The 27,251-nt window shown below is 38.4% G+C and overlaps 1 protein-coding gene across 1 annotated transcript in view; it reads left to right on the top strand.

The window, feature by feature from the left end:
- Positions 1–1,333: 1,333 nt before the first annotated feature.
- Positions 1,334–27,251, top strand: part of niban2b (niban apoptosis regulator 2b) — a 43,636-nt gene continuing 17,718 nt past the window's right edge. The window contains exons 1-5 of the mRNA XM_042487875.1: positions 1,334–1,607; positions 21,033–21,163; positions 22,384–22,512; positions 22,594–22,699; positions 24,311–24,478. Coding sequence (XP_042343809.1) covers positions 1,553–1,607; positions 21,033–21,163; positions 22,384–22,512; positions 22,594–22,699; positions 24,311–24,478 — 589 coding nt within the window. The 5' untranslated portion in view covers positions 1,334–1,552. The remainder of the gene's footprint in view (positions 1,608–21,032; positions 21,164–22,383; positions 22,513–22,593; positions 22,700–24,310; positions 24,479–27,251) is intronic.

Genomic DNA, 27,251 nt, shown 5'->3' on the forward strand with positions numbered 1-27,251 from the left:
TCATTTATTAAACTTTTCTATTTCTTCTCTTCTTCCTTTCTGTGCTTCTTGATTGTTATAAACAAAACATAAACATAAACCTTTTTCTTTTTTCTTCTTTTTGTTTTTAATCGAAACTGCTCCATTTCCACAGCGGCACACTGACCCAGTCAGCCGGCAGCATGTAGAAAGGGCGTGTCCTGTTGGAAACTCACGGCGACTTGAGATGCATTCAAGGCACATCATAAAAAAATAATTTAGTGGTTCAAATGGATTTCCTGGACAATTGTCCCCCTCTTGGAACAACAGTGATTTTCTTACTAATAACATTAAACTTAGCTATTCATTAGAGTGATTCATCGCCGTTCCCAACTCTTCAAATTGCATATTAGATTTATCGTAGATTACATCGAAAGGTTTTATCACCCTTAAAGTCCAGTGTGAAAAAAAATGGGGCATTTATCAGCAGAAATAGAATGGTCCTATAATATTCGTGTATAATAAATAAAATAAATAAATAAATAAAAATAAAAATAAGAACCACTGACTGATGCTACGTGTTCATGAATAACCTATTTGTGACCTGGACCTTCAAAGTGAGGTAAACATGTCAAGAATATGTCATGCTGAATCCAGTATTTTTAGACCGAATCAAATGAAATGTTGTAATTTTTAGGTAATTATATCTATATCTATATATATATATATATATATATATATATGTGTGTGTGTGTGTGTGTGTGTGTGTGTGTGTGTGTGTGTCTGTGTGTGTGTGTTGTAATTTATCATATATATGTAAGCCATATATAAGACATTTGTATGAAATGTTGTAATTATATACACATGTAAATAATTACCTAAAATTACATATAATTTATAAGTATATATATATATATATATATATATATATATATATAAATAATTACCTAAAAATCAGAACACACACACACACACACACACACACACACATATATATATATATATATATGTGTGTGTGTGTGTGTGTGTGTGTGTGTGAGAGAGAGAGACAGAGACATAGAGAGAGAGAGAGAGAGAGAGAGAAAGATAGGAGACGCCGGTCATGAGTGTCCAGTGTCTCCTCACCACATTTGTTGTCCTATCTTCTCTAAAAGCCTTGGAAACACTATTTAAACCTTAATGTTTAGAAATACAATTTCCACAAAATCAAAGCAATAGAACTGTCCAATCCGCACAATTTTCTGAGTCTTTGGAGTCCGGATTGTGACAAACTCATTTTCCCCCACAGTTCCTGAACGCAGCGCCGCTGGAAGGTGGGAGTTCTTCTTCTCCTACTTTAAAGGAGGGTGTGTCTCTCCGAGAAACAGCCGTCACAGTTTGTCTTTTGGTGAACTTTGCCTCTGCCTCTGCCTCCTCGGTCAAAGTATTAGCTGCCGCTTCTCTGCTCTAAACTGCACTCAGTCCGGGTTATGTTGGAGAGGTGAAAGACTTTCTACAGGACTCTACTTTACGGCCCAGCGGATTTTCCTGCGTTTGTTCTAAAGACTAGTTGCAGACCAGTAAAACCAATCTGGGACTCTGAGTTTTATCCAGCATGGGGGACGTGATTTCCAGTCACCTGGATGAAGCCAAACGGGAGATTATCACAGGTGAGCGTTTGGTGCGTGCTGGTTTGGCGTTTTGGCGTTTATGCGCAGAGGTCACTGACCACCTGGAACACTCTTTTCTTTTCTTTCTTTTTTTTAAAAGAGAAATAAGAAAGAGAGTCGTTTTTGCAGCATGTTAGTGTAACTCTGATACTCCTTAACTGTTTTTTTACTGTCTTATGTGTCTTTTCTACGCTTCTTTAAACACCTGTGGTATCAAAATTGACAAAAATTTGCAGTAAACACGAGGTGCACGAGCTAATGTGGGTCTCAGCAGGGCAGTACACAGCATTTTGAAAACAGGGGGTCATCAACCCACCCACCCACTAACACTTTACTTAAATGATATATTTTACTTGTTTATTATATCATTCATCTCTTTAATGACACGTTTAAAGTTTATATTCTTTGGAGTTTATGCGATAATATCCAAAAGCTGTTTCCTAAGAACTCGTCAGTATCTGTCTAAAGTGTAACTTTATGATAAAAACTGTAAACTGGATTTCCCCAAAGTTATCATATGATTAATGTTATTTATCTAGAATTTAGGTCTGTTTTGGCTTCTGAGCTACTGCTGATTTATTTTCTTGATCAAATAATCTTACTAGTATTTTCTTGTTTCATAGTTTGATGCATAGAATAACAGAATGTCTAACAGTGCCCATCACAGTAAACCCAAACTTATTCAGTTTATAATATTAAACAGAGAAAAAGTGGTAAAGTCTCAAAGCAAAATTTGAGAAGGCAGAATTAAAAAAAAACAACAAAAACAAAAGACCTTACAATGAATCGATTATCAAAATTAGGGCTTCAACTGACATGTTTTATCGTTATGAATTAATCTGACATTAATCTTCTGGATCAGTTGATCAATGAGGGAAGCAGCAGCTCAGTCTGTAGGCGGGTGTCTTGAGAACCAGCCACCTAACAGTTCAAATCCAGCGTGTGCAGCGTCACCGAGTGTAGACTGGTTGGCTGGAGAGATGACAGTTAGTCTCCTGCACGCTGCCAAGGTTCCCTCCAGCAAAGCATTGAACCTCTAACTGCTTTGCATCTATCCACCACTAATGCATGTGCATGCGTTTCGTTCATGTGTGATATTAAATAAAAACAGAGAGGGAAAAAAATAATTTCCCAAGATAGATTAATAAACTACTTTTATAACAGTTTCTCACAATCACAATTTTCTAAAGCCTGACGCAGTTTATGCAGATATCTTGTTGGTCCAACCATCATTTCAAAACCTTGACGTATTCAGTTTTTTGTTGCAAAAGATAAAGAAAAGCAGGACACTGAGGACCTGGAAATATGAATTTATTTTATTTTATGTTGAAAAACTAATAGATTGACCCTTTAAAACCTGAGTAAATTGTCTTGACACCTTTTAAAATATGGGAAGAGGGCAATTTGCAAAAAAGAATAAATTACCTAAAAATTAGCAAGAAATCAGATAAAAGGATGAGAAAACTACCTGAAAATTTGTAACAAAAACAAAAAAGAAAGAACAGAAAAAGACTTTAAAATAAAAAAAGGAAATGATCTGGAAAAATTGCTTAAAAATATGAATGATTTGGAACATAACTGTAAATATTTCATTATAATAATTATAAATATAGTTTCTCCTATCTTTTATTATTTTTTTTTATTTTTTCCCCAAGACATTTTTCCTTGCTTTTTCAAAATTATTTCTTAAATCTTCTTATTACTTGCAATTTGTGGAGCATTTCTATTTAGTTGCATATTGTCTTTTTTCCCCGGTTTTTTGAGAGAAATTGCACCACTTTGCTCACAAAGTTTTAAAAAAATTTGTTCAAGGAGTCTGAAAGCAGCACAACAAACTTGATGTCATTCCAGCTTTCAAAGGGTTAATTTAGCAATCATTTTGGTGCTTTGGACTTCAAACTTAGCTCAAGTTTTGGTGTGAATAGTCTTATAAAGTAAAGACTGGCAATAGTTTGTCAGGAAGCTTGATTTCCGTGGAACTCAGGTGGAGCTGCATGTCTGTCATCTTTATCACAGTTTATTATTCCAGTTAACTTCACTGTCCTGATCGTTTGGACTTTGGTCTCACTTTAAATAAAATAAACCTGCACATTTCTGACAGCACCCAGCCCTCTGATCTTTTATCTCAAGTTGTCACTTTGGACAAAATGTCAAATTAATGTATTTGCCCAGCAGCCATGATGACTGGCAGTTTGTAGCCATTTTCACTCTGTCACTCATCAAACTGAGATAGAAAGAGAACCCTGGAAGGATAGAGGCTGCGCACTTATCAGCTCTTATAAGTGAGCATTTGGTCTCGTTCTTTGGCCTGTTAGAACTTGCTGGTTTGGAGGTGAAGTCAGATCTGGAGCAGAGTTGATGGGAGCAGATAATGTACAGTACATGGTGTTCAAAAGTAAAGTAATGCTCCTCACTGGCTCACTGGCTTTTGATATGTCAGCAGAAATGAACCCTATTTGTAATTCTGAGTCCACTGATAAGTGTGGAACTAGTCAGTCCCTGCAGGATTTTTCAAGCTTTTTTGGGGGGATAGTTGCAAAAAAGGAAAGACTTTTCCGTTTTTAGTAGGGCTGTTCATGTCTTAACGTGGCCTTAGACTTACTTTGAGGGCTGAGTATTATTTGAAGTTTTTCCATAACTAATGCTGCTGTAATACTCTTACTGATGGAACATTTTAGTCAAGACTAAAATATCTCCATAAATAATGTAAGGATCGGCATGTCATGTTGAAGTTCATTTTGAATCGTACAGACTTTGGTGAGCCCCTGATGGTTCATGTAGCACAAGTGCAGGTCAAAGTTTACTTAGTTTCACTTTGGTTTATGTCCAAATACTGCAAACTAATGACAGTCCAATCAGTTTCAGTTGCACTTCATATGTGGTTCAAATAGATAGGTGTCCTATGTATGGTGCTCCATATCTAGTTTGAAGTTTACCATGAATTACACGTTTGCCATTTTAAAAGATAATTTTGCAAGAAGTGAAAGTCTCAGTTTGTCATAGTACTATTTAGTTTTATGTGGAATCACTCAGCAAACTACATTTCCCATCTTGCATGATATAAATCACAAACACCACCTAACTAGCTAGCCAGGTAACTGGGTAACTTAGCTTTGTTCCACACACACATCTAACCTGATGTGTTTTCTGTATTTGACACTTCTTTTATTAATACTAGTACAGTGCAGTAAATACTGTAAGTTCTGGGTAAAATATTATAAATAGGGCTGTCAGCATTAACTTGTTTATCATGATTCAATTAAGGTCCATAATTAACAGGTTTAGTCTTTTAAAATTGTGTTAATCGCCAGCTTATATTCCCGTCATTAAGAGGCTGTACCAGTCTTGGCAAGAGTGATAATACCAGTATCATATGACACTAGAAGACAAAAGGAGTCCAGTGGTATCAACCGTGTCAGATATCTGAATTAAAATAGGTTTTGTGGGTACCCATGAGTCTCCCCTTTACAGACATGCCCACTTTATGATTGTTCCATGCAGTTTTCTGTCATTTGATACCTAATCAAGACAATCTGGAAAGAATGGCTTTGCCTTGTGAATATGGACATCAAAACAGTTTTGTAATGCAAAATAATAGAATTGAAAACATGCAATGAAAAATAGAAATTCTGCGATTAATCACGATTTTAAAAAATGAATCCTTTTACAGCCCTAAAGCTGGCATATGTGCACTGTGCCTGATAGGAGTGAAACACAACAGAATACATATTAATGCAAGTGAATGTGAGGAGCTGGGGGGTCCACAGGGGCCCAAAGCTCAATTTTGCCCTAAAACCTTGTAAGAGGTTTATCAACCCCTGCAGGAGCCTGTGTACTGTCCGTACAGTTCTGTATTTCAACACTTTTAATTCATGTGAGGAAATAACAACTTTATGCCACTTCAGCTGACAGCCTGTTTGCCTCCCTATACACTGCACATCCACTGACCTTTCTGCGTAGCATCCACTCTTCCCCCCTTTGCTTTCTGCCTCAAGTTTTGACCCCACGCAGCTGACAAGCTCATAGGAAGAAACAGAGAAAGACAGCTACGTTACAGGCTGAGCTTAATCTTTTCATTAATGCCTTGAGTGGCCGGTTCAGAGTGAGGCGCACACATATATCAGATGTGGAATTTGAGGAATGCATGAAAAAGCTTGTGTGTGTGTGTGTGTGTGTGTGTGTGTGTGGCTGCATGGAAACCTCCTCCAGGCCTTGAGCTGTGCAGTCAGCGCCGCACAGTCTCTGCTGCCAAGACAGGCCCAGTGCCTGGCTGGCTTTAAGGGAAGTGCCTGGATTTACCATTAAAGCCCTCTACACACATACAGACACACAGACACACACACACACACACACACACACACACACACAGACACACACACACATATGCATCGACACATTCACTCATTTTTTAAAAAAATTCCAGCTGAATTAAGAAGCCGATAAACTGATGTGCCAAATTGATAAAAAGCATTTTGTAGACATGACTCCCTATCTGAGCTGAGTTAATAATGTTCATAGATAGCGTCATCCGTCAGTGCCATTGTATTCAGACGATGATTTATGAGCAGCTGATGAATGAGCTGCACCTATCAGCTGTCATCTCGCTGTAAGAAAAGCCTTGCCTGGATTGCTGATAAGAATAACTGTGGGAGTCCCTGAGCGGAGTCATATTGAACCAGCTCGCTGCGTGTTCCACTTCCCTCATAACCTCAAGCATGAGGTCAGCCATGCAGGGAGACGTGGGGGAGTGCAGTGGCTGGAAATGACCCAGATCACATGGTTAACCTCCCATTTCCTCTTTGGAAAGTGGCATCAGCGCACGTGTGCTTTCTAGTCAGACTTATGCATGTATACATACGCATGGAGAGGCTGATTTGGGATTGCATGAAAGACTTTGTCCATTTGTTTACCTATTATTTATTCATTTCAAACAAAGGTTATTTACCAACCTTTTTATTTATTATTTTTAAATATCATTTACCTTCATAAAGACTCACCACCAGATTATTATATACACAAAATGAGTAAATAATAAAAAATGATAAGGGATTGTTTGTTATGTACAAGAGGAGGAAAGTGTATTTTTAAGTACGGTGGAGGAAAATGTAACGTCAAATGCTCATATTTAGTATTTATTTTAACTCCTTGAAACCTGAAGCAAGATCACTTTTCTTGTGCTGCTTTCAGATGACATTCACGAGTATTTCAACCTTTGAGTCCAAATTGGTGCAATTTGTTTCAAAAACAAGTTGAAGAGGCAAGGAGAAACTTGGTATGAAATGGTGAATAGATTCCAAGAAATTGATACATTTAAAAAATTATTTTTCAAAAAGCTATAGGGAAAAATGTCAAGGGAAAATTAAAGAAAAAAGGAAAAATGGCCGTAAATTACATATATAACATTACATTACAGCATTTTATAGTTTTTATGACCTTTTATAACTCTTTCTTTCTTTGTTTTTTTTTCTTTCACTAAATTTCAGGCAATTTTCTTATACTTTTTAATAGTTGCTGGCTAATTGTTGGGTCATTTCTTCCAATTTGCTCAGGTTTTAAAGGGTTAAACAACCTCAGAAATCCAAAACCCACAAGTGGGTTTGAAAGGCATGTTTTCCTTAAAAAATCTTTTAAAGCACACCATTTGTCATAGCCAGAAACTGTGAAATATGGTTATAAATAGTTGAGGGAGGGTCATGGAAAAATATTTATATGTCATGGGAGGGTCTTGATACATACATTTTTTTAAAAAAATAAAAAAAAAATAGAAGTTGCACCCTAGCCACGCCCCTACTCTGATAAATTAAGCACAGTCCCTAAAGAGAAATCAGTAATTTCACTAATTTAATAAACAGAATTTCCATCTCTCTCCTCCTCAGTTTAATCACCTTGTAACTTGATTAAATGTATCTGTAAAACAGGGGAGCCCAAACTTCCTAAAATGCACAGAGCGGCGCTCACTTGGTTAGTCGGTGAGGGGCACAGGAAACAGGAAATACTAACAGGGAATGTTTTCCTGTTCCTGTTAAAGCTTTAAGCTCTGGAGGGAGGTGTTGGGCGGCCAACACGTCGGCTCTCTGTGGCCTGGCGAGGTGTGGCACTTTCACCCTCCACACACACACCCTGCTCAGCACAGAGGGGCTTGTTTTAAACAGGTTCAGATAGCGGAAATACCTGCTGCAGGGACCCCACAGTACACACACACACACACACAAACACACACACACACACACATTTGTGTTGGAGGCAGAGCCCTAAATCATTTTGATGTTTATAGAGAAGTTTACCCAAACCTTAAGAAGAACATTTTGGGAAGTAAAATAAAACTTGCAGCTGAAAGCATTACTGAAACATTACATTGTACCTTTCTCAGAACATTTTTAGAACCAAAAGTGTTTAGCTGGGTTGTCTTTGAATGTTGTAGCTATTAAAGGCTGACTCGATGGTAAAAGGGTTTTCTGACAGGGGTTGTTGTGGTGGACAACGGAGGTAAATCTTTGGCTGGCTGAACAAATGTGTCCCACTTCAGAGCTGACACCTTCATGGTGACTAGTATTGTTTTACCGTGTGAATGTCATCATGGCAGAATGTGGTCCTGGCCACACCTATTGTAGCAGCAACTACAACAGACGCAGTTTTTCAGGGCCGATATTACAATAAAAATGAGAATCTTTCTGTCAACATTTAGAATTTGGAGTATAACAAACTCTAACACAAAACTTTGTTTAAATGCCTTTAGGAAAAGTTTTACCAAAACAGAACAGCAAGTTCCCAGAAGCTTTTTTTAAAAAAGATATTGATATATCTTGATATATTTTTTTTAAGTAGTGAAAATTAAATTAAAAACGAATAAATAAAAATACCTCCCTGAGGTCTTACAAAGTAAAAGTTCACCCCATGCTGACATTTTATTTGCACTTTTTACTTAATTAATTTTATCTGCAATCATTAAAATAATACAGAAAATAGGCAAATATTGGCCCCGATAACTGACCAGGCTGATAGTCTGTCAACCCCTGGTGTTTGTATGTCTGTCTGTGGACAGATTTTGTCACCACAATAAGGTCACAACCATAGACTGTATAAATAATGGACGTAGCCACCGGGACATCACCCACTGGTTTGTGGACTACTGCTTTGGAGCCTTGAGTTCGGTATTTTGTCCATTGCCATCTTGTGTTTCTTGGAGCCAGAAGTGACCACTTTTGGATGAGAGAGTGGCGCTGCGGAGGTGAGAGGGCTGAATCTGACACAGACTGTGTTGATGTCTTACAGACAGCCTGTCACTCAAGCAGCCCCACCTTAATTATGCATAACTTTTGGCCTTAATAAAATGTAAACGAGTGATTTCTAAAAAATGCATCCCTACTGCTCAGTTGTTATGAGCGCTGAAATCAGAGACCATCAAGATATAAACACAACATTGACATATTATCACCTCATAAATCAGTTCCTCGTTTACACGTGGCAGACGGTAACATTAACATTGATTTCGAGTCTCTCCACCTGATGTCCAAAATCCACTGGCCCTTTACTTCTATTTTGTTTTCCAGCAACTCCTGGGGAAAAATATCCGTCTCTTTAGCTGCTAAATGTTCCACTCTGTTCACCAGCAAGTTGTTAAACTGCGTCTGTGTGCTGTTTGGTGCCGAGCAGAGAGTGTACAATGGGTTAATCAGAAGTGTTTTACAGAAAACAGCTGCCTTCTCCTGCTGAAAACAAGCTAATGAGAGTGCAGTTTGCGGGTAGGAAAACCACAATAATTGGCGTTCTGTAAACTTTCTGTAGAGCTCACACTGGACTGGGATGATAATTCAGGCTGCGACTCTAACGTCAGCCTGCATCAATATCCAAAAATTCACAGCAGGCCAGATTCTTAAACGGTTTTGTTGATTTTTTTTAATGATACTTTTATTACTACATACAAAAACAGCTTCAAAAAACATCCTGAAGAGTTAAAAACACAATGTCCTCAGTCTGCATTTTCCATTATTAAGGCAACAGGAATGCTTATTCATACAGCCTAATTTATTTCTGTGCACTTCTGGAGTATTTACTTTTCACCTGGCATTTCCTCAGCGCTCTGACTGGAAGTGTTGATCATCATGAAGCTCTGGTAGCTCAAAGTAACTGGGGCTATTTTTTGTTTGACAGAAAAGAGTACATGGATATAGGACTGGGTGATATGGGCTGAAAATTACATTGTGATATGTTTAGGCTATATCTTGGTATTTTTAAGTGTCTTCAGAAGCACCTCATTAATGCTAGAACTGTGAGACAGAATCAAACATGGCTTTTTTAAAAAAAAACAAATTCCCTCTTTGATGTGACAATGTTGTAGGAATGACTATTGGTACTTTGAAAAAATATTAACACAATTTTATATTTGATCAGTTATCACTAGCGATGTAGATATAATGACAAAGTGGGTAAAGGCAAGTATTAGAACAAGTAGAACTGCTTCATAAGTTGATTTGAGTACAACTGTATTGTAATGCAACCTTTAAAATCAGAAAACGCCATTTATTACATATCACAATGTAACAATATCCAATATATGAGACAATATATAGACTCTTATCACATTATAAAATCTTTATATAGCCAGGCCTAACATGGATCTTTCTTTTCAACATTATTCCAATTAATATCTGGCTTTCCTACATATCATGATTTCGGTGATGTTGTCATTTGTTGGTTTTCTAAAATGCAGAATCAACTCTGTAAGGATAGCTGTAATATAATTGGTAGCATTTTTTTCAACACTTACCATGTCCCTGGCTCGTGAACATATATTTCATTTTGCAGCATTTAGCAGTATGCAGGGTTTTCTCTCTTTAATGTGCTCCCTCTCAGCTCATCCTTTTTTCTCTTTTTCGTGTGCTGCGTGCCACTGATCGTGTGTGATGCCAGGCAGCGATCATACAATCAGGTTAAAAGCAGGAGGGGCATTAAAGGCCTACAGTTCTGAGTAACTGTGTTACTTTAGCCCATATCATTGTGTATTTTTAACATGAGCTTGACACGCGAAGTAGAGTCAGGTGATAATTATCAGTGAGCTTAACCCTTTCACAGTCAGTGCAGTGACTACATCCTCTTCATAACATGTTGATTATTCAGCAGCATCCTCAAATTTAACTTGTATCAGTTGTCAGTGTTTCACGTCTGTATGATTTAGCAGAAACAGTTAATCACCAGTGAACACTCCTGAGCATGTAAATATTATTGGTTCTTTAGTGTGTCCCAAGAGGTCAGTTGATTCTGGTCATCCTCCTTGTGAGCACCTTATTTTTAGCACTAGTGCAGTGCCTGTTTAAAAACATGCCTTGTCAACACAGGCTGATTGCTTTGCCTGTGGTGTTGCCTATACGATAAGTGTACATTAAGATTCATTCATCAATATTTTTTTTGGTTAAGTGAGGGGTGGGTTTGGGGGGTTGTAACAGCAAACGTTATTTTTTTTTCTTTTATTTGCCTGTGTCCCTTTGTATCATTCTGTCCAGAAATTTTTGTTACTCAATGAATGCACCACAGGCGGAGCTCTCCATGAGTTCTTTTTTTTACTCATTAGCAGTTTGTGACTCACACGGTGGATAGCCAAGATGGCAATCTGTTCACAGCTGATCAGATCAGATAGATGGATGCAGCTGCTGTGAGTGAAAATAAACTTTTAGACCCAGCAGAATGAACAGATAAATTTCACTTTCAATATGCCAGACATTCTGCTGCTCCGTCTGTGCCCAAAGTATGCTCTGCACTCTGACAGTGTGGTGCTATAAATAACCAAATGGTATACATATTCCCCCCAAAAATGTATTTATCAAAAAATGTATTTGTGGTGGCAGATGTTTTAATCATGGTAGGCTGCCACAAATAAATGAATTTGTTGGAAACCCTGGTTTTACTTGTGCTTCTTCAACAAGATCTCCCACACAGTTATTTATTTGTGGGAGCCTGCCACAACTAAAAAAATCTGCCGCCTCATATTGATTTTATATTTTTGGAGCTGGACTGTTCATTAGAAGCCCTATTGGAATTTACATACTGTTCTGTTATTTATTGCACCACACTCATAGAGTGCAGAGGGTACTCTGGGTACAGATGGAGCAGCAGAACGTCATGCCCAGTGAAAGTGAAACTTAATCTTTATTGCGTTGAGTCTTAAAGTGTGCTATCACTTGCCTCTGCAGCAGCTACTCCTTTTATCCACTGATCTGATTTGATCAACTCTGAACAGATTAACAGATCAATAACACACCCCACAAATCAAACTTTGCAGATTGCTGCTAAGTAAAAAAAAAAGAACTCACAAAGAGTTTTGCTTCATATAAACGCCTTAACCTAGAGAAGGGACATGGAATGATTAAAAAAAAGAAAGGGACACACATGCACAAAAATTGCCACCACCATGCATGTATTAGGTGGGACATTCCTAGTCAGAGACAGGGTTTTGCTGGTGGTAACTTACCAGAAGACCTTAAGCCCCACCTCTGCGGCTGCACAGTACTGTTCGCTTGTTTATTAATACTGAATGTAGCGTGCCCAAATTGCACAAAATTTGACACAGCATGACCAAGGGCTGGGCGATTTGGCCTAAAAATTAAAAAAAAAACAAAATCACACCAAACCCGATTTACGCTTTTAATCAGTATTTTTCCTTCTTTAAAACAAACTACATATAACAAAGTTACTCAAAACAAGTTTTGCTTTTGATTTTAGCAGATAAATGTAAAGGCAAACTTAATTTCCCTTCTGTTATTATAGTAAACCGAATTTCCCTTTTGGGGTTAAGGTGCAAGCTACAAACTTGTCTTTAGCACTGAAGGCTGCAGTAATTTCACAAAACATATTTACATGAATTCATTTGTGTCATAGCGTTAGCAATATGCAGCGCAACAGTATCAGCAACAGCTTTCAGTGTTTCTACATCACCTGCACTCATCTATATTAGTTACATTTAAGGTTTAGAGAACAGCATAACTTTTTCTACAGCTGCCAACAGCCCACCATCACTCCAAGTTAGAGAATGGGTAAAATCAGGCACCAGCCCCCCAAATCACTAAATCCGCCCCTGATAACAACGAGAGCAGCAGAGAGCAGCTGGATGAGAGGTCTGTCACTGCGCTGCTCTCAGTCCGCTTTGATGGATCAATCAGCTGTGTGATCAGCCAGGTGTGATGTTTGTTTTTATTAGGCCCACTTTTTGTCAGTTTTTGAAAATAGTAAAATTAATCACTACTAACGATACTTAGGTTCGGACAGGAATACTCGGCACCAGCTGCGCTCTAGTATCCAAATGCGCGCACACACCTGGCGCACAGTCTGTATTCAGACATGTTTTTATAAAAACAAAACAAAAACTATTTTTGTGCATTTTCAGTATGTACTATCTAACCAGCTGCTGTTGGATGTTCCGGCAAATTTCCCTCTTTGGTATATTGGGGCGGACGTGACCCTTGGTCCTCCGTGGAGATTAGGAGCGTGGTTGGGGGCTCTAAATCGGGAGAAATACGGGAGAGATGGGACACCAGGCAGGGAAAAACGGGGGTGTCCCTGGAAATTCGGGAGGGTTGGCAAGTTTGCTTCTGCCTCCTAAGGGGAAAGATACAGTGTACTTTGTCGTCCTACGCAAACCTCGCTAACATTTCAGCATGGAGGGGGGGGTCTCTTCACTCGTTAACATTGTAGGAAAGCACTGCAGATTTGCAGCAGGTTGCTGTCCTGTCATACAGGACACAGTGGGAAAATGCTTCCACTAATGTCTGCTTTTTACCGGTTGTTTGTGGGCTGGCACCATCTTGTACATCTCAGAGTGGTCGCGCTGCTGCTAGTTGCAACAGCCCTTCAATGAACTTTGTAGGACTGTGGTTTGTTCCAGATCTGACAGCAAAACCGAAACCAGTTCCAAATGATTGACCAGACTGTGTCCTTTTTTGGGAACATATGGCGGAGGCAAAAATCGAGATTTTCATTTTTAAAAATCGCATTGAAACACAAATTCGAATTAATCGATAAAATCGATTTATCGCGCAGCCCTAGCATGACCTTCGGTCCTCAGGAATTTCGCGACTTGTGAGCAGATCAGATGAACGGTTAAGATGCAAAGGACACTCATACAGACAGATATTACCTGCTATGTAGTTAGATGTTCATAAGAGCGCTGTTTAATTACTTTTAGCATTAACTTTATGTGTCTCTGTCAGCATCACATACTGATCAGCTCTGGTGGTCCATCTTTGTGAGCCAGGAAAAAGCAGAGCAGAGCATTGAAGCTTCCCCGCTAACTAACCTCTGGAGAATTGCTTCGGAGAAGTGCTTGCTTACTAAAACTCCTGCCCTGCCTCTAATTACCTCCGTAAACATGTTCAAATGTAGCTACATTTGCACTCATTTGTTTCTCTGGATCCTTCCACAGGCTCAGCCACCACTCTTACTTCAGCTCTGGTGGGAACACAGTCTAAATTTATGAGTCAGCCGATGGGTCTATCTCAGTGGAATGTTTTTGTTAAGGCGCTCTGGAGAAAGCAGGAGGGGGGCGGGTGGGGGTTCTCTTGTGGGTCTATTAAAAAGCAGTCTGCTCTCAGCTCAGATCTCTATGATCAAGATGTGCTGAAAGTGTTGAACTGACGTCAGTGATAAGACGAGCTGCTGTGTATAGCAGGACGGGTTAGATAAGATTAGCACAGAGATGCAAGAAAACACAGCAATATCATTAGAGCTGATAGCTGGCCTCAGCACTGCAGAGGGCCCCTGCACAATTAGTGTGGCAGCTGGCTGCAGCACAACAAAGAGTCAGCTAAAGTCATAGCAGCGGCTCCCTCATATGTTCTTCTTAGCTCTAAATCTGACTAAACTCCGTGACAAAAACAGATTCTTGCGGCATGTGACCCCAGTGTATGAAGTTTTAAATTTGGAGAAAGTTGCTGTCTCACATACAGTTCTAACCACTGTAAACGTCAGTTTTGAGTTTTCTTTTAGTGATATCTTCAGTGTTCCTAAACATGGAAACAATAGATCCTGGGTAATTTAACAACATAGTAGGGATATGTTATTGCCATCCGTTTCTAATTATTTCCACTTTGTTTCTGAGAAATGCATGTTTTTTTCCTGCAGTTTGGTTTGGCGGTTGGATCTAAACACATTATCCTTGAACGGTGGTTGAAAGTAACAAAGGAGATTCACGAAACTGTACTTAGGTAAAACTTTGAGGCACTTGTCTGTTTTAAGCTACTGAATACTTCTACTCTGCTACTAAGGGAGATATAATACTTTTTATTGCACTGTATTTATTTAGCAGATATTTTTATTAGTTATTTGCCATATTTTTTTTCCATAAAAAACAAAACTAATAAGCTAACAAATAGCTAACAAAATGCAACTCATTACAACAGTGATTACCAAACATTTGGATTCTGCCCCCTTCCACAAAAAAGTCTGGTTCGGTCCCTTTGCCCATTTCATATGTCTACATGTATGAGTTTTTGCTGCTCCACCAGAGACATTTCCCCTCCATACTTCCAAGGTAGTCTCATTAAATTAACTTTTTTGAGGCCCAAAGAGGTGAATGATCATTTATTTAATCATAAAAGCAAAGATGAGAAAAATCCAAAAATAGCAATAGCAATAGCTGTGGCCAGTGCCATCATGTTTTTGGAGTTGTCCATATTTGTCATTCTCCTGAATGTTATATCTCAAGAACACCTTGAGGGACTTTACTTGAATTTGGCACAAACGTCCACTTGGACTCAAAAATGTAGAGATTGGAATTTGGCAAAGGTCACTGTGGCCTCACAAAATATGTTTTTGGCCATAACTCAAGAATGCATGAGCTAATTATGACAACATTTCTCAAAAATGTGTAATAGGATATAATGATGAAGTGATGTCATTTTATGTTCAAAAAGTCAAAGGTTAACTTCATTGAGACTTCATCATAATCTGCAAAAACACTTTCTGGCCATTACTCAGTGTCATAACTCAAGAGGAGTAGGGTACACATTTGGTCACATACTTAATTGGTGACACTAATCTTGTGTCGCCCCACCCTCCACATATACTGGCACCATTCTAACATGACTGAAGCTCTGTGCTTAAGTCACGTGATTACATCCTAGCAACATCCAGTTCAGGAAAAGAAAAGGGGAACCTTACATTTTGAGTATTTTATTACAGATTGGTAATTTCACTGTTTCTTACTGAAATTCTCTCTGGGAACTGAACTGTACTCACTATTTTATGTCCAACTTTTACCAAAAACTACTAACTACTAACTAACTAACTAACTACTAACAGTGCAAAACCACGTGGTTTTGCACTGTTGCTTACATTTTGTACATATGATTCAACGTGAACGCATTGTTGTTTATTGGAAGTACCCCAAAGCCGCCCTGTAGATATGCTGGATGAATGCTGTGTTTATGCTGGGCCCAGGACAGCTGATATTTAAACATTATGCGCTGCTTTGTATGTTGAGATTGCAGGCGGTCTAATTTATTTTCTTTGTTATTTACTTAAGGCAGTGAGTCATGCTGTTGCTATGAGCATAGTCATTGATCTTAAGGGTCATACGGAGGATAAGATGATAAAACTGTCTCTCACAAACTAAAGAAACATCCATCTTTAGGTTGAAGACTCTCTCTTTCTGTCCTTCTCTTCACTTTTTATTCCCATGGAAGGAGTTCTCAAAGTGTTGTTTGTGAATAGAGGTACTTAAATACATCTGCTTCGTCCCCGTATGAATAGGGCTTAAGACAAGCATGGTAAAATCCATTCCTAGTCCTTGACTAATGGTAGATAAAAACACTCTCAAGCTACGAAGAGAACTTCATATACAGGCGATCACACACAGTCATGGGCCCAGGCTTCCTGAATAGGCCCTATCAGCACTGCTCAGTAAGAAATACCTCCAGTAATAAGTCACACATCACGCTGTTGTGAGCTGTCACTTTGCTGGAACTCTTCTCTTTTGGCTACGAAATCTGCTTAATCAGGGCTGCTCTCAGTCGGGAAGTGGACGGTCAGTGGAAATATTGAAAAGTTTGCTGACGTGTACAAATGCAGCTCGGACAGTCAAAGAAGGGCAGCTTTACCTCTGAGTGTATCTCCTGCTGGATTCAGTTGTTTGACATGAATGAGGTCTTTGATTCCCCTGATTCAGTCTGGTTTTCTACACTGACTCACTTTTCCGAAAGAATGGGTGAACCCCATCATCCTTCTTGTATTTTAACGCTTTTAACACCTGAACCGGCATCAGTCTTCTCATGCTTCATTTGGATGCCTTTTTCTAGCATTTAAACCTCTGAAACCTAGAAAAAAAATGTATTTCTTTCAGTGTTTCTACATCAATTGTATTTCATACAGTAAAGTCAAATTGAGCAACATGGAAAGAAATGTTCCCCAAACTGCATAAAAAAAGGTTACAAGGAAATAGTCTGAAACTAGGGATATGTGTCCAGAAAACTGTATTTATATATTCTCTTATTTAATGTAAAATTATGTTACAGAAATCAGAAATTAAAAAATGTAAAATTTTAGTCCTTAGTCTTTGATTTTTGTTTTTTCTTTTATTTTGTTTTTTACTTTTTCATATTTTTAGGTAATTTTGTAACTTTGTTATAATTTCTTGCCAATTTTTTGGCAATTTTTTGGCCATTTTTTGTTAAGTGGCTCGTGACTTTCTTCCCAAGTTTTTGACAAACCAATCAAGATTGGTTCAGGTTTCAGAGGGTTAAAGCAACCCCTTTGAAGCAGCTGCTGTGTTGCCAGATGAATGAAACTGAGGATTAGGGTTCAGCTGAGGACTGGTGATTTTTCTGGTACTCATCACAAATATTATTAATGGTGTAAATATCAGTGGACTGAATCAGCTGACACACAGTCTGGTTAGGAAACAGTCTGAAAGAGCTTCTTGGGACAGGACCATAGACGGTATATAAAATGACCAATGCCTCTTCATTTACCCCCGCCATACAAAAATGAAGCCAAAATAACCCTGAAACTGCTGCTTCCATCTCGCTCTAGTGAGGTAATTTGGAGCTGAAGTCTGCACAGTAGTGATCTCTGCTGTTTGGAGTTCCTGCTATCTCGCCAATCGCAAGCATGTTGTTGTCGAGGTCTGTGGACAACACAAGCATAAATAGGAATGCACCAACTGTGAAATTCTGGGCTGGTAAAGATGATTAAAATAACAATTCAACCAAAAGCAGATACCAGTGTTGCTGTTGTTTAGTTTGTTTTTGTTGTCGGGGAAAAAAATGTTGTAAAGTCATAACATCCTTAAATGAACGTGTCACTTTAAAAACATGGTTTTCATAATTCTCTGTCTAATTTGTTGTCAACAAATTACTCCTTCAAACAACTATTTTTTCAAGTTCCATGCATGCCAAAAGCTACATTTTACAAGATTTAATTGAACATATCATGAAAATGTTATAATTGATCTTTGCCCAATACTCATTTTTACTTTAATGCATCACACTAGGCTTGTTTGACCTTGGCCAGTTTTGCTCAGAGCCAGTAACCAGCGATCGAAGTGTGATGCATCCTAGCCTGACTCGCTCTGACGTCATGCAAAAGTGGACGGCAATAATCCCGCAACATCGAGGCAGCCGCAGCTTTTAGAGCCAGGTGCCGCAGTTACCCTCTACTGACTACGTCTGGCTCTCGGCTGATCGAACAGCCGATTGGTTTAGATGTTGACTCAATAATATGAGGTGTCAGATAAACTTTTTATTTTTGTTGAATTTCAGACATTTTGAATTTATTTGTCTTATTTAAATTTTTTTTTACTTATTTATTTATTTTAAAGGCTAAATACATGCAACATGACCCATACAGAGACTATTACATACTAACACTGGGTTTTTAATTTTTTAAGGCCTATTAAACAACGCAAAGACTTGTGGTCAGTAGCCTGAGTGGGATGTAAGGATTCTTAAAATAACATCAGTACCGATGTGAAGCCCTGACTGTAAACAGTCTGACTGATCTGAACCGAAAGCTGTTGTGATGTAAAGTCGAAAGTTATCTAGCAAGAAAAAAATAGGGTGCGTCCCCTGACGTGTTAATAGTGATTTTACTGCTTCCCTTTGTCCTGATGGTGTCCAGGGGAAGATCTCTGCTTGTCCCAGACACATTTTCTGTTGTCCTAGTGACAACGGGACGCTTATAGACTTGGGTTCTGCTTTTTAGCCTGTGTAAAGTGAATCTGACACATCAGAAAATCATCAGTTGCCTCCATCCGTTTATGTCTTCTTATTTGCCAACAGGTCGATGGCAGTCAACAAAGAGAGTACTGGCCGATACCAATGTTTGGGCAATAAATCGGTGCACTTATTATAAAGGAGCTAAAGGTATACATTAAATGCAGAAGTGAAATTATTAGACCAGCTCCTTTAGTAGGATCAGGGAGGAGGGAGTTTGGGGGGGTTTGCACACTTTCACAACCTTTCTCATGTGTTGTCATGATCATGTGGAGCTTAGTGCCGTGAGACTAAGATGAGTGTCATGCATGGTTACCATCTGCTGTGGAGATCAAGTGAGTCAGCTCTTACTCTGCTTTCTGGTTTTCCTGCTATAATGAAGTCATCCTGTAGAGTCCCAGCGCCTTCAATCCAAAAGGCAGAAGTTCATTGAATGTGCACTAATGTTTGGGAGATACTGTACTAAGAATTTACTGTTGACGGTTAGAAAAAGAGAGATGACTGGTTGCTCTGATCAAACGTAGGTCAAAAACTTGTTGAGTGCTCATGGAAAACGAGAACCAACAGGATACACAGGAATGAAATCAAGGCACTCCAAAAATGTGAAAAAAGAGGAGGAATTACATTAAAAAGCCCTTATTATAATGGCTAAATCATTAACAAAGCCAACATGTTTGAACCACTGCCGGCCTTCATCAGGGCTTTAAAAGCATATGGGTTGGAGGTATCACCTTTAATTTCATCATCTGTCCCAGATGATGAAATTAATGAAAATAATGATCTTGTGTTTCAAATACATGGGCCAGACGTGGCCATTGAACAGACCGGGGGGGTCTGGCACCGCGTAGTTCCTAGAGCACATTTTCAAAATTTTAAAGTATTCGAGTTATGGGTCACAGTAAAATAAAAACATACATACATACATACATACAGCACAAAAGTAATCACCACATGTCAACATCTCAAACATCTCAAATTTACCTCACACGTCAGTGAGGGTGAGATGATATTTGGATTGGGATTCACTCCCCTCAGCTGAAACTTGTATCTTCTATCATTAACTCTATACAGAAAAAGGCACAGCCGTGCAAATCTTCCTTTCACGTGTGCGAGGTGAGATATGTGAAGGTCAGCCAGAGCTTGGGCAAACAGTAATGATGTGGACTCTCTGATAAAGCAGAAAAAGAGCAGTGTTAAATGGCATTCTTGATTTTGTCGCCTTTGTGTTTGACTTTCACCTTTAAAAATGTCCCACATGAATAACTCTTGGCTCTAAAGTCACAGGATTGGCAACTTCCTTATGAGTCCCAAAAAGTCTCACGACCCATAGACTGTCTAATACACAGCCACTATGAAATAAAAGAAAATTAACCAAAAAATAAATGAAATAAAAAATATGGAAAAAATACCTAGGAAATTATATTTTAAATCATTGTATTTACTTGCTTAAAGATATGTAACGGGAAAGAAAATACATCTGTTTTTTTTTTATATTCTGCACATTGTATTGTTTTGCCTCAGTTTTGTGCTTATTTTGAAGTAATTCTCTGGTAACCTTTTTTTTAAAAACAAAATTCTTGCTATTTTTTGGGCTGTGTTAAGGTGTTCACTGCCTTCTTCCCATATTTTTGAAAGAAATGGAACCAATTTGCTAAAGTGTCAAAGGGTTAACATTGGAGTCTACAGGGACTGACTCACTTTTGGAACTAGCCTCTAATGGCAGTTAGAGTAACTGAAGTTTTTGGCACTTTGTGTTGGCTTCCTTTGTTTATATCCGGAGGTTGCCGCTTGATTTGACCTATAATACTATGTAAATTTTATGCTGTATGCAGGGGAATCATTAATACTTCTTAGCTGGGTATTTTCCCATCCTTTAACTTTTTATAATGGAGAAAAGTGTGCGCATTATCTTTTAAAGCTTTTTCATAGGCTTTGGAAATTTGTTTGAGTCATTGTGTTTGTTGATCTTTTGTGAATAACGCTGATAAAAACTGATTAAAATGAACAAAGTCTACTATGTCTCCATGTTAGCAGAGGCTGAAGCTGTAATGCTCATTGTGCTTATTGTTTGAAACACAATGTCAAACACGAGTGTTAAAATCGTTGTACGCAAGCATCCACATTCACTGTGTAAACAAGAAAAAAGTCCCTAATTTGGAACATTTTTTAAACAGTGGCACTACAGTCTTAACAGTTTTGTGCGTGTGTGTGCTCGTGTGTGTTTCAGCTCGGACCCAGGAGGTGATGGGCAAGTTTGGCGGTCTGTACGAGCAGCAGTATGCAGTGGCTCTCTTTAACAAAGTTCGCTTTGACATAGAAGGAGGAGGTGGCCCACAGCCCCAGCTACTGCACCGCAAGGTAAAACATCCTCTTCCACCACTCTGAGTGCAGATTGTACAGCAGCAACTCAGAGGTAAACCTCACAACAACCTGCCAACATGTTTTCCAACTCTTTTAATCCTCAAGTGTACACTAAAGTATGTAAGCTATGGAAGCCCATTTCCGCCAGTAAAAGAAAACAAGAAGAAAACTCAGCCTTGATAATAAAAAAAATATATATTTTAAGGTCAAAATTATGAGATAAAAAGTCATAATCATGAGATTAAAAGTCATAATTATGAGATAACAAGTTGGAAAAAAAACATCTTTTGACAGTTTCAGTCAAACTTGGGACAGCATCATTTGCATATTTAGGCTTGTCTCTGTCAGTGCATTTGGAGCGCATGGTGTGACTTTTTATCTCATAATTTTGACTTAAAGCAATACTTTATCTTCACTATAACAGTATTTTATTTTAATTTATACTTGTTTGAAATGTATAACAGTGTTTTATTAAACATTATTGAAACAGAAGTTTATGTAACTTTACTTTATTTACTTTACTAACTTCATTGTAACTGTAGTTTATTTAATAATTTTGTATTTAAGTAGTTTGCGGTAGTTTAGAGATTTCAAAATATCGAGATATATATTGTGTATCGCAATATAGCCTAAAAATATTGTCATATTATTTTAAAGCCATATCGCCCAGCGCTGCCCCAATGTTGCTGCACTCTGTCCTATTCAAGTCAGGGTGTCTCAAGAATATTACATTAAATTTGCTCATTGAAATAAAAAAGAAAATTCGTCCTGGATAATACAAGAAGCTTCATGTTGACATGTTGACATGCAGGAGAACCTCTTGTGCTGAATTCAGCTTTTGTAATTCGACACATTATTATGTGTCACGCTTGTAAATAGCTCTGTCTGGTTTTTACAGTCTATTGACACACTTACACACACACACACACACACACACACACACACACGGAAGTAGGGTCTGGAGTGTGATAAGAGCCTGGTGAGTGTAGTGAGGAATGCAGTCAGTTCTGTAGAAAAAACAATGCTGGTTAGGTATTTGGAGAATAAGAAATGGGCCCTACTGGATTTTTCTGTGATAGTTATATATTTTAAAACATAAACACAGACTGGCTTTTTCTCTAGCAATAAAAAAGCTCTTAATTCCTCCGGCTGCCTGTGCAGTGTGCTGTCGTGAAAATGTCTTTTTTTTTTTGTCCTGAATGTGTCTTCTTTCACAGATTCCTCTGGAGAACAAGTCCATCTTCTCCGGCTCACTTTTTCAGTATTTGGAGGAGAACAAGAAATGGAGAAACCGCTTCCTCTTCGTCCCAGACTCTTACAACATCAACTATTACGACAGCAAAGCGGTGAGGGAAAATAATTTTTAGATTATATTGGTTTGATTCACTGTTTAACATGTACACTCTGCTCACTGTCTTATCTCCCAGTCCCATGACAGACGTCTCCATCCCAAAGGAACCATCAACTGTGCCGGCTACAAAGTGCTGACATCTATGGAGCAATATCTGGATCTGTTCAGCAACAGCCTGCCCGGTGAGGAGGAGGGGAGCAGATGTGAAGCTGCAGCATTTTATGATGATGTTTTTACACGCAAATATTTTTAATTTCACATTTTATTGCCAGAGGATCTAAAACTGAAGCTTTCATACATTTTTGGCCATATTTATTTATTTTATTATAAATAACTGTATCGTCATTACAGTGAATTAATCAGCAGTTGTGAACTGTAACTACGTACAATTACTCCAGTTCAAATTTGAGGTGCTAGTACTTTACTCCTACTACTACTACATTTTAGAGGGAAAATTGTACTTTTAACTCCACTACAAGTAGCGGTCAGCTTTAGTTGCTTGTTACTTTACAATATTTTTTTTTTGCATAGAAAACTTAAGAGTTTATAAAATATCGTCTTTTATAAATTCAACTACCCAAAAATACATAAACCTATAAAAACAGCTGAATTGATTAGCCAATAAATCAGTTAGTTGATTGGCAGAACTTTTTTGATTGTTAAATGTTAAAAAAAAGAAAGAAAAGAAAAACGTTTTCAACTTTTCAAATGTGAGACTTTTTGTGATCTGAGTACTTTTAATACTTTATCTACATTTTTCTGATTTAATAGATTTATGGGAGTAAGTGAGTGTATGAAATGCATATTTTTTCCTCTTACCTATAGTACTATTAATCAATCTAGATAGTTGATTGAGCTGCAGAGTGTTGGAGACATTAGCCGTAGAGATGTCTGCCTTCTCTCTGATATAATGGAACTAAATGGCACTCAGCTTGTTGTGCTTAAAGTGCCAAAAAAAACTGAAAAACTCAACAGCAATGTCTCTTCCCAGAAATCATGACCTAGTTACTCAAGATAATCCACAGATCTTGCTGTGAACAGTTGGAACGATTTCCTTTCTACTGAACTACACTTGTCAACTTTATCACCGAACAGAAGAAAGCTTTCATCTACTCATGGCGAGAGGCTCGTCTTTGTGACACCATGAGAAATAAATTATAATGGCGTCTTCCTCGACTGAGCTATAATGTTAACCAGCCCAGTGGTGCTAGCAGTGGATGCACGCCTTCTTCTGCTCAGTGATTATAGCTGGTGGGTGTAATGTCATGAAGATGTATAAAATATTAATCTTTACTAAAACTGCTATTTTCCACCCATAGTCCCTGGGCAGGTAGGTGGACCAATAAATTAATGCCAGATTTTGATCTAAGTATAGTACAAAACACCAGGTCATAAAATTTTACAAACATTATCATCTCCTTGTCCCACCCCACTTAATGATGATAAAAGCAGCAATAAAAACAATCAGGGCACAGACATTCCCACATCCAAAAAGCAGTTTGCCCCCCTCCCACCCCCTGTTATATGTGCAAAATAGAACAGTAGTGTCATTAGTGTCATTAAAAATTAGATGCAATCATGAGTACAATCCCAAAACATTAAAACTCCAAAAACAAACAAAAAAAACATTGGACTCCAGTTGCCTATGATACAGCCCCTAGAAACTTCTTTAAATGCATGCAAAAACATTCTACAGTCATTATAAACACATTAATTTGCTGTATATTTCAGAACACATGAAGAAAAGTCCAAACTAATAGCTCATGTCGTTTATGTTGTGTCCATATTTACAGATGTAAAAGCAAAAGTGGGAAGTTCCCCCTTCCTGAAGTGTGCCACCCAGTTCCCTCTGATCCTCTGGCACCCTTACGCTCGCCACTACTACTTCTGCGCAGTGGCAGAGAACGAGCAGCAGAAGTGGCACGCCGTCCTCCAGGACTGTGTCCGACATGCCAACGATGGTGAGTCCTGACAACACAAAGTCCTGCAACGCTATGATCTCAGCAGCTGATATGACTAATGGCTTTGCTCTTACTTGAGTAACTGCTCCATATTAGTTGACAGTTTACTGATGTACCACGGCCCAAAGACACGCTAGGCTGCATGGTAATAAAAGGCTCTTTCCTGATGCTTTGGGGCAGGTTTCTGGGATACTTTTGGACTTGAGTCCTTTGGTTCAGTCTGTAGCTATACAGGACTACAGGCAGAAGGAAGAGGCACAAATCTTCCCCAAAAGATTTCTTCCAGGACAGTGTGTTGGACTGAATATATGAAAATTAATCATATAAGAAAATTTGCTTTCTGTTCACTTATTGCCTTGGTGAGATTTTGCATTGAAAAAATGGAGATGCATTGAAAGCAAGAATGCCCTGCCCCTGGATCAGTGTCCTCAGGGTTCTCTATCCAGCACATGAACAGGTGATTGAAGAGCTTTAGGTTCTTTTGACAGGTGGTACATGGAAATTAAAATAGTACCTATCTAAACATTTTGAAAAATCTTTAAATCCTTTAAGTGGCTTGAATAGTAAGAATGCGAATATTATATCAAAGTTGAGTGTCTCATTAAGTATCTACAAAAATCTGAGTAAAAATAAATGTTTTCAACTTTTAGAAAAGCGAGTTGAAAACAGTTAATTTTGAGGATAACAGCATTTCTCCAGACTGTGTGGGCGTGGCACATCAAGTTTTGATTGACACTTCCTTGAATCCCACCTTTGTCAACTGTCTCACGTCTCCACGATGACAGCCATGGAGCAAAGCAGAGTCTGTGTGGTACAGCTCTATGTGTTCCAGCCCTCTGACTCTGGCTGCGTTCCTAAATCCAATCTGACGCTCTGCACTAAAATGAGAGAGCTGTGGGTTGAATCCACAGAGCGTTCTGTTTCTCTATGAATTAACAAACCGTTAAGTTCATCACACATTCACTTTATTCTGCGCTTTGCTGCTCCTTCTCCCCAGACACAGAGCCCAGAGTCGCTCTGACACTCCCAGAGTGCACTGCTCTGGATAACCGAACGGTACATTCCAACAAAAAGAGAAGCGTAGTTCCTCCACTTCCGTCCTTCCCTACTGGATCTTACTTTGGTAAAAAGATGTATGGTATGTCCTCCTGAGGACATACCATACAATTTACCGACGGTCCAGTTTGTGAACTCCGGCACTCAGAGTGTTTCTGAACGTACCCTATTGAAAGCAGCATTGAGGGATTTCAGTTTGTCATGTTCAATTAGTATCAACTGACAGCTGACTTTGACTTTTTGGATTGGTTTTTATGATTTTTTTTAATGTTTTTTATGATGCATGCAAGACCCTAAATTACATTTTAAGAAAGTTTATGGTGTTTTGGGTTCCCAGAGGCTTTAAGTTAATCTCAATTTGTTAATTATTACCTTTCCATTCTTTTGGTTTTTATGTGCTTCATCTGGCCGTTGAGCTCTCAGCTCTCAGAGGTGAACGTGAAACTCGACAGGACTCAAAAGAGGAAATATGAGTAAATACATCATTGTGACATATTTACCTGGTTGCCATGGTGCTGAGCTCAGATTAATGTTGTGCAAGAGGCCTGACTCAGGAGGAAGCTTTCTTCTAACAGGAGCTTTGTTCTTAACTTCACCTCGGCTGTTTACTTTAGCAGAAGGTTCATTAAGTGACAGGTGCTACAGTTTATCCACCAGACCTGCACTTACATTCTCAGACACTTTATAGTTACTGAAGGGCGGAAGTAGACAAATAGGTGTTTGCGTGCAGTGTGAGTTAATATATTAGAGTGTACATTACCAGTTGCAGCATGGCAAACACTGTTTCTATGTCAGGTATGTTCAGATAGAGCCAGGGGAACTGCATAAGTGGAATTCTGCTCTGTTTACCTAAAAGGAAGTGTATGCTTTCAGGGTGCTTGTATACTTGCCTGGGATCTGGACCATAAAGTGTAAAAAAAAATGGACGTACTGTAGTTATTGGTTTGTGGATTCCCGCTTTGAAGCCTCGAGTCTGGCATTTTGGCCATCGCCTTTAATTTTTTTCTGAGTGAGAAGGGACCGTATTTGGATGACAGGGTGGAGCTGTGGCATATCAAGGGGGTAGATGTGACTCACACACAGCCTGTCAATCAAAGTGGCTACACCCTTAATCATTCATCATGATTCTCTTGTTTGTTTTGCTTTGTTTTTTTTGAGTGATTTATTTTTCCCAGTTGACATGGAAACACATTGTACAGAAGTGACCAACATATAGTGCAATAACTATTAAAGTAAAACATTTTGAACATGAAAACAAACAGCACAGCACAAGACAAACGGCTCAAGATTAGTTCAGTTTATTTGTTTCACATAATAGAAACAAAATGAGGATAAAACATATCAAAAGTACATATGGGGGTGTGGTAGAAACCTGTACTTGCTTTTATAAAAACCACACCCAGAAAACATATGAATAGTAAAATATGAACAGCCAAAACAGCAGTACATTTAGTTGCTAAAAATACAAAGTGTCACAGTATAAGTGTAGGGTTAAAAAAAAATAAAGGCATACATAATCATTCTGAACATGTGAACATGAATCATAGATCATCATTCTTGAATCAAACAAAATGTTTTGACAGAAGAGCCTTTCCACGTCTCTTTTTGTGCAGTTCACAATAAAGTTAGCTTTATTGTTTTTATATTGAGGGTCAGACAACAATATAACAGAATTTAGGTAGCACCTCCTGAGGCATAACGTAAGCCTCAGGGAGCA

The sequence above is a fragment of the Plectropomus leopardus genome, chromosome 6 (assembly GCF_008729295.1).
Source record: "Plectropomus leopardus isolate mb chromosome 6, YSFRI_Pleo_2.0, whole genome shotgun sequence".
NCBI lineage: Eukaryota > Metazoa > Chordata > Actinopteri > Perciformes > Serranidae > Plectropomus > Plectropomus leopardus.